This window comes from Calliphora vicina, chromosome 1 (genome assembly GCF_958450345.1).
Source record: "Calliphora vicina chromosome 1, idCalVici1.1, whole genome shotgun sequence".
Classification (NCBI taxonomy): domain Eukaryota; kingdom Metazoa; phylum Arthropoda; class Insecta; order Diptera; family Calliphoridae; genus Calliphora; species Calliphora vicina.
In genome coordinates, this window is record NC_088780.1 from 161,310,967 (window position 1) to 161,320,429 (window position 9,463).

Consider the following 9,463-nt stretch of genomic DNA (forward strand, 5'->3'; position numbering starts at 1 on the left):
TTATGGATCCAAAAATAAACGATTTTCAATTTAAATATTCAAAAAATAGTTGATTTTGGCAGTTGATTTTGGGTGAACATATAACAATTTTATGTTTTTCTGTAAGGTATATTTACGGAGAATTTCTTGGTGTAAAAAACATGTCCTATTATTGAAAGATGTCGCTTTACGCCCTTCGGAATTTGACCAATTTTTTATCAAAATTTTAAATTTGGGCCACATGTTCTAAAATCCCAAAGCTGGGATCAGAAAATGGAAAACAGCAGTGGAGACCCTGATGTCTTGCCTATTTACTCCCACCAAAGTATTTTCCCAACCCCGAAGGACCCTATAGGCAAAATTGTAAAAAAAAATAATTTTTGGTATTTTCGCCCCAATTTTTAGAAATTGTAGAATTTGACCTTTTGACAAGTTTCTTACATTTTGTTATTTAAAATAACAGATTTAAAAAACATAGAAAATTTCATTGAGTCTTGTTAATAAATAAAGATTTTATTACGTACTAACTGACACAACAGAAGTTGTCCTGTCCAAATTAAAAAAATGCTTGTGTTCGATTGGTGAATTTGTGAGAAGCGGTTTGAGATGGGTAAAAATAGTTAAAAAGAAAAAAAAACGATAATTTTTATTCATATAGAGCATAGAATAAAATATAGATATTTAGATATTTTGAGTTTTTATGAAAAAATCGATTTTTGGTCAGAAATATGAGTGATCACAGATCGAGATCCTTTTCTTGATTAAACGCTTATTATCCAAGTTATTGGCAAATTTAGATATTTTGAGTTTTTATATAAAAAATGGAATATTGGTCAGAAATATGAGTGATCACAGATCGAGCTCTTTTTCATGATTAAACGCTTATTGGCCAAGATACTAGCCAATTTTGATATTTTGAGTTTTTATATATAAAATCGATTTATGGTCAGAAATATGAGTGATCACAGATCGAGATCTTTTTCTTGATTAATCGCTTATTGGCCAAGTTATTAGCGAATTTAGATATTTTGAGTTTTTATATAAAAAATTGAGTTTTTGGCCAGAAATATGAGTGATCACAGATCGAGCTCCTTTCCTTGATTAAACGCTTATTGGCCAAGTTATTAGCGAATTTAGATATTTTGAGTTTTTATATATAAAATCGATTTTTGGTCAGAAATATGAGTGACCACAGATCGAGATCTTTTTCTTGATTAAACGCTTATTGGCCAAGTTTTTAGCGATTTTAGATATTGTGAGTTTTTATATAAAAAATCGAGTAAAAGTGGGAGTGACAATTTTTCATTTCGTAAAAACTTAAGTTGGACTATGACCAACATTTAAAAAAAAAATCTAAATCTATCTGTCCGGTCGTTCTCAACTGATGCAATTACAAACGAACGACATTTGATGTTTATTTATATAGATTTATTGTGTTTCTAAAACAAAAATTTGTATCAAAATTTTAAGAGGATTGCAAATATTAGGAACAATAGGAACCACATTTATTCCGAACATCATTTATTCGAGACATCAAAATTTGTTTCTGTCCCACTGTGCATAAGAAAACGATCGCCCAGCAGGGTAATTTGATACCATGCAAATTGAAGCCAATAGATCTTCAAAGACGATTTTGCATGTTCGAAATGATGTTTGAACGCTATGAAAGAAAATCATGTTCGCACCGAATCATTACTTGCGATAAAAAAAATAGATCCATTACGATAACCCGAAGCGAAATAAATCGCATGTCAAGCAGCGGAAATAACACCAAAACCAAATATCCATGGCGCTAAGATAATGCACTGTATTTGGTGTGAGCAAAATGGTCCTTTTTATTATGTGCGACTGAAATCTGATCAGAACATCACAGTTATCCTGTACCGCAACTGATTTGTTTGAAGCAACTATTGGACGAAAAACGCTTAGGATATGCGGCCAGACATGGCATCGCTCGGCCACATTATGGAAGTTTTGCCTTACACGCTTTATAGTCAAGAACATGCCCCTATTGTTTCGATCGATGCAAAACGGTATATCTGGGTATCTTCAGAATAGAGTATCAGAAATAGGCTAGATTCATTCATGTCCCCAAAAGATTAGCAGTTCTTTTGGCTCGGAATCCATATGTTGCTAGATATATGGTAAAGGGTCGTAGCTAACAATGACCAATATTTTGAATTAAATTATATTCTACAACTGTTTCAATATCTAAAGCTAATCATTTAAAATATCTGCATTTTTAAGTCATGCTATCAATAACTAACCCTGCAGTTTTTTACATATACTGCTTCTTAAAAATCATTTAAATATACAGCTTGGTGTAGGCTACACGTAACTTGAAAGCAATTTTACTTTTCAAGATCACCAAAAAAATAAAAAAAAAGTTCATATTCCAGATTTAAAAATGGTTTTAAATTCTGGCTGAGTATCTGGAAAAAAAAATACTACAAAAAATTATGGCGGCACAATCTCTAAAAGGAATAACTACAAATTGTTCAAAAAAAATGTAATCAGCTGTTTTCTTGATTGCAGATCAAACAACTTCGTTTCAATATTTAAAAGAGTATTAGTAAAACAATTGGATTAAAATTTCAAGGGCAAAACTTGAATTATTTTCAAACTGTTGACCTGATCAGCTGTAGTAAAAAATGTTTATTCCCCACAACAATAGAACCATAGATAGTATTGTACCATGGTACAATCAACCAGGGAGAATTATTAGGGAGAGTTGAACATTAACTTATTTCTGACATTTGCTTTTATTGGGTTTTTTTAGTTTTCTTTAGTTTGTATGTATCTACCTGTCTGATTGTGCCATGTTTGGACAAAAAGTGTGGTGTTTTTATACAAAAATATAAAAACATTCTTTGATGTATTTATCAGATTTATACTAAAAATAAAGAAATACAAAATTTTAAATTTCCAATTTATTTCAAAATCCAACAAAAAAAATATGAGAGATACGTTAAATAACAAAATTTTAGTGTTAAATAAAATGATTGGCCTGGGCGAGGAAGTGGTTGCAGATCCTTTTTATACGGTACCACAAAATTCCACAACAAACGTCAATCAAAAATTGGAATTGCATGAACTACAACCCTTGGAAAATTCAACGAAAAATGTAAAACAAAAAAACTGTCAATGTCCCCATTGTGAAAATATGGCCAAGAATTTCCTTTATCTAGAGAGTCTTATACGCTCGAATCACAATGCCAGCAATAACTGCAATGTTTGTCACTCATCTCTGCAATATCTGGAGTATGTCAATAAGAGCATTATGAAAGTATTTGGTAACTTTGATGCTGTGGCACAAGCAGCCAAAGCATTTGGCCATAATATTAAACCCAAAACAAAACTGGCCAAATTACGCAGTAGCCATGCTAAAAGACTTACAGCGTCTAATCAGTTAAGTCCGAAACAGATTGCTTCACATCATGTTAGGAAAATGCCATCAAATGTTCTGAAGGCTGGGAGAAAGGTTCAAGGTAGTTTTAGCAAAAATGCAATTGGTAGTTCGAGGAAACGTAATAAGAAATCGAAATTTAAAAAGATTGCCAGTAAGCATAGCGAGGTAAAACCGATGTCGTTGACTAATGTATTGAAGCTAAAGAAAGAGAAAAAGTTAAAGGCTTTAAGAAGTAAAACTAAAAATTTATTGCACAAACTTAAATCAAAGAAATAGGGAAGGGTTGTGGTATTACAAAAAATTATGTTAATATTTTTATGATTTATAAATTTGTACAAAAATGAAACAAAATAAAATGTAGAAATTCTTCAAGAAATTATCAAAGTCGTTTTAACGTACAGAGCATAGAATAAACACATAGAACGGAAGGAGAGAGTAATATATATGGAAAAATTACTCTATTTTCACACATACGGGTGATACAATAACAAAATACATGCAATACATTCTCATGACTTTGGTTTTTGGCTCTCAGTTACCTATCTAGTTGTTGTCTATGGTAAAGAGTTTGTTGATCGTTATTTCTATTGTCATCAAATAATACTTTAAACACATAACAACCGACAGATCTGGAAAGCTTGAGTTTCTCAGCATTACTGAGAGACAAAAAACCTAAGTCTCGCAATAACAAAAAAAATCAGGGATGACCAAAGCTAAAACTGGAAGAAAAGTTGAGAGAACTGAAGACAAGATGTCAGTATTTATAAGGCTTTATTTGTTAACAATACTGAAGTCCACAATTTTAATCAAATTCTCTGCGACATATTAACATAACTCATTAATTGAGAGTTTGATATTCATAATTTTCGGCGAATTTGTATTAATACAATATTTTATTTTGATTTGAGCATGTGCATTTTTGATTTGAGCATTTGCATTCCTCGTTGTCTCAGTGACAACTAAACAAAAGATAAGAATATGTGTGTGGTTAGCTGGCACAATTGAGCTATGAAAATTCATACTAGAGTCTAGTTACTAGTCAATAGTTCTATCCTATGGCTTGAGTCAAGGCGAATTCATACAAGGCGGTGGCAGTTCTAAACAAATGTAAAAAAACAAAAATGAAAAATTAAACAAATATGTTTATAAGGGTTTCTAACATAGAGAACATAGAGCGGAAACTAGAAAAAAACTCAAACAAAAAAATTACTCAAAATATTCACACATACGAGTGTTGTTTTTGTTTTCACATAGTTTTTTCTACTAATACATTCTCACCACTTAGGTTTTTGACAACTGAGTTAGGTCTTTGACAGGAGAGTTTCCGCTCTATGTCTATTCTCTATGGTTTCTAATTTAATAGTGGCATTTTATCGGTATTGCCACAGTCGTAGTTTTAATCAGTATAAAATCAATAAATTCTTTGTTTAATTAAAAAACTTAAGAATTTCGACAATGTTAAATCTGTAAAATATGCGTAGTCAGAGACATTTTTCATATCTGATTGTAGCTAAACAAATTTGTACCACTATTATTTTTATTATTTTCTCTAAATATGAATAATATTCATTGGATATCCCTAAAAGTTGTAATGTTAGATTCATTCTTAATAACCAAATTTTTCTGCTCTGACTTGAGTTGAGTGAAAAAATTCGATTATTTCAACGGTAATACTTCTTTGCCAACTGACTATCTGTTGCTAGAACCGAAAAAAATCTACGGATATAGTAGAATGATTCCATTAGCAACAAATTTGGCCATCGAAACGAATCAGACAATTGTAACATTTAGAAGAGAACTTATGAAGAAATTCCCGACAAACATTTCCCGAAAATTACCGAAAAAATATTCCTGGGAATTCCCGGGAAATTTTTCCCGCGTATTAACCCTACTGGCTATTCTTGGCTTGAGTATTGTAAATAAAAAAGAGAGAGGTGATCAGCGTTGTCAATTTAGCACTGTTCGCACTATATTTAGCGTTTGTCAGTCGAAAAAATAAGTTGGGAGTAATCAAATCAGAAGAAAAATTAGTTTGTAATTTTAGTTTATTTTACAAATACCTATTACGAAAGTGACGTCAAATTCGTCAATATAAAAAAACTGTCTTTCATAGATAACATACATTTTGTACTTTATTCTCAAAAAAGTATTTGTTTAATTAACATTTAAATTATATAGTACTAGTTGACCGCCCCGGCTTCGCCCGGTAGCATTTACTAATGTTAGTTCTTCAAGTTTCTCCAACCCATACACCTGCCTGTTCTTATTTATGTGTAAATAAAATATCTAAATTTGTACTGCATACTTTAGGGAGCTTATTTATTACAGTTGACTGGACTAAAAAAAAATTTCTGAGTTTTACCCGGAATTTTTGACCATTTAATTTTTATATACATATGTAGAAGATAGATAAATTAATTTTATCAACTTTGCTATAGGTATAAGCGAAAGAAATTTGATTTGGGTTTCTTAATACCACTTCTGTGCAAAGACAAACGAAAACTTTAAGTTTCTATACAAAATTCGGTTTCTCTATTTCCTACTCTATGAACACAAATGGGCCATTCCATGACATTGTACGTGACATTTGCACGCCTATAGAATGGAATAGATTTTGCAAAAATAAGAGTATCTGACAATTTATTTCGTCATAACAGCAAATACCGTTACCGCTAAGCTAAAGTTATCGAAATCACTGTAATAGCCGTACAGCAATAATTGGAATTAGCGTTACCGTTACCTTTTACCCGCTTCAAATCGGTAGCCAACCTTGCTTAATAGTTAAGGGGTTATTAGTTTTTTTTTATTTATAGAAATACGAAAATACATATAAAAGAATGTTAATCTGCATATTTTGCAAAAAAACGTTTTAATTTCAAAGCCAGGTTATTGTAGGTAAATGTCAAATAAATAAGTAATATACATAGTAGACGATTTAATAATTGCATGTCATTACACAATTTTTGCTGGCTAAATATACATTAAATACTGTTTAAGCGTAAATCTACATAGTGCTTTGAAATAAAAATACTGTAGTATAAACCATGAAATATGAAAAACAATGGAGAGAGCTATAGGTAATTAGTTACAAGTAACTTAACGAATAGCCACTCTCTCCATTGTAAATATTGTAACTCTCATGAAATTAGGCAGTTGCAATCGAGACTGAATTCAGAAAGGTTGGTATATTACCAAACTCAATAAACTTAAAATTATCCCCCGAAATCTAACCCCCGTTTTCTTTTTTTATTATTTGCATAAACAACAAATATTTGCGATTCGACACAAACATTTTTTGGTCCATTCGAGCCGAATTGGAATATCGAACAATTTTTATGCAAATATTTTAATTTCAGATCGCATTTCATAAAATTAATCCCCGTGGAAATATTCACAAAAACCCCCGCATAATAAATAATTACCATCGTTGGAACATTAAATAACAACAATCATCAACAAATATCAAAAATTTGGAGAATATAAATATCGAAGTAAGTTCAAAATTAAAACAATTCTAATATTAATATTGTCGATTTTTTTACAAAAAAGTGCACAAAACATACAGCGAAAAGTACAAAAACAATTGGTTTACAGTTACATATGTATATACATTTTGTGTTACTTGATCAAAGTTCTTATATACTTCACTTAATTAAAACGTGTTCCACAAATAAATTAACAGCGTATTATTTATCTTCATAAATGTTAATTACATCGTGTTGAAGTAAATATTCTTCATCTCTCGATCACAAGAGTTAATAACTGGTATAAACATTTTAAGAGAACTTATATGAAGTTAAAAGTGTGTTTCTCTTTTTATCTTCGCTCGTTAATATTTAAAAACCAATACTCTCGACAAAAGAACAAACAAGAAGTTGGATGAATGTATAACAGTTTAATAGAAATATCTTATGTTCGAACTCAATCAATATCATTAAAAAAAAAACTTACAAGTACGTTCATACATATATGCGAACATATTATTATTTCACACATTTACAGTGGAGGACAATTGTTTCTGAAATTTATTTTCTTGTTGAAATATTACATATTGTATCTTTTTTGCACACACACCCACACATACTATAATTAGGCCATATTACATATTAATGGTAGCCTAACAATATATTGGATATTTTCTTATATTTTTTAAATATTCGATTACACCGTTGATTAACTGTATATATAATTGTTATTATTTTATATAGTGGATAAATACATTAAAATTTCTATTACGGTCTCCTAGTTTTATACTCGTAATCCACCTATCGCTGTAATATCCAATCGTATTTGATTGTGAATTATAAAAAAAAATATTTATTCAAGTGTTTCTTAAAGAGCTTACTAAATATTTTGTGTAGAAGTTATTTTTCCGATTCTGTACATTCAAGTAGCTTCGAATTCTGAAAATGTCGGTTCTAGATGATTTTATTAGAGCTTCAGATAGAGTAGTCGAGTTCCAGGCGTATTTTGAAACCTTACCTGCTGAAGGCCATTCGGTTCATTCATTAGAAGTCCATAAGGATGAGATTATTCGGATATGGAGTGAGTTCAGATCATCTTATGATACGATACTGAATAAGTTCACTGAATTAGAATCAGTTAATATTGAATCTTTAAAATCACGGTTTTTTTCGACGTTTGAAGCACATGTTAAAGTTCTTTCACGTTCCAATCAACTTCTGGACAACCTTTGCCAAAAAACCGCCCCAAATAACGCATCTGAGTCAGTCACAAACACTCTACCGGATTCTACACATCATATTACTTTACCACCATGTGATACCGAAATCTTTCATGGAGACTATCAGTCTTGGCCAACTTTCCGTGACATGTTCACAGCTTTATATCGAAATAGTAAACGTTTATCACCCGTAGAAAAGATGTGCCATTTGTTAAAGAAAACGCAGGGAGAAGCTCGCGAACTATTGAAAACATGTCCTATAACCAATGACGGTTTCGAGATGGCTTGGCAAAACCTTGTCAATCGTTATGAGAACAAGAGAATACTTATAAACGCTCAACTCAAATCTCTTTTCAATATCTCTCCTATTTCAAAAGAAACTGGTACTAACATTAGGCATATTCAAAGAACTATAAATGATTGTGTTACCAATCTTAGACTTCTTCAGATCGATACAGGGAATTGGGACATAATATTTGTTTATATTTGCTCTACGTGCTTACCCGAAGTTACTCTAAGTTTATGGGAACAATCGTTACCTGACCGTAGAGAGCTGCCAACCTGGAATCAAATGGACTCTTTTTTGACAGCCAGATTTCAAACCTTGGAATCTGTAGCGGATATTCGTACCACGTTTGCCACTACCAATTCATTTAATCCTGTTAAATCCCAAAATCATAGAAAATCAAATTCTTCAGACCAAAAGAAATTGAATAGTTATAGTACAAGCGTTAATAACGATCAATCCCTAAAGTGTTCTCTCTGTCCTGACTCGCACCCTTTAAGACTCTGTCCCTCTTTCCTCAAAATGTCAGTAGAGGACCGTTTTGCCACTGTTAAAAAACAAAAACGATGTACCAATTGTCTTGGTACATCACATGAATTCAAAAAGTGTAAGAGCCAATATGTTTGTCATATGTGCCGCCAAAAACATCACTCTTTGCTCCATCGTATGGACGTTACGCATAGTAATGATCAACAGAAAACAGTACCGCCCCCCGTACAAGATCCTACCTCTATCCCGAATGTAAACTCGAACAATGTTCGTGGTAATGATACATCTCAAATATTTAATTTGGATACAACCCCCTCCACTTCTACTCAAGCTGCAGAACGGATTCGGCAGTCTTATGCAACGAAGATACAGTCCACACCTCACTCTACAGTTATACTAGGTACTGCCCTCGTTGATGTTTATACCGACGATTTGAAATGTACTGTTCGTGCATTAATAGATTCGGCTTCTGAAGCCACTTTCGTTTCTAAGAAACTTCAAAAAAAACTTTTCCTTGAGACTCGATCTATTCAAACCGATGTCCATGGTTTGAATGATGCTTTGACGGCCACTTCTACCCATTTATGTCATATTCGAATCGGTTCTCCTATTGATA

General features: G+C 31.8%; 1 protein-coding gene across 1 annotated transcript; it reads left to right on the forward strand.

Annotated features, from left to right (window-relative positions):
* Positions 1–2,977: 2,977 nt before the first annotated feature.
* On the forward strand, positions 2,978–3,664 carry LOC135953833 (uncharacterized). The gene has a single exon (XM_065503848.1). It carries the CDS (start codon positions 2,978–2,980, stop codon positions 3,662–3,664), a length of 687 nt encoding a protein of 228 aa, XP_065359920.1.
* The last annotated feature ends 5,799 nt before the right edge of the window (positions 3,665–9,463 follow it).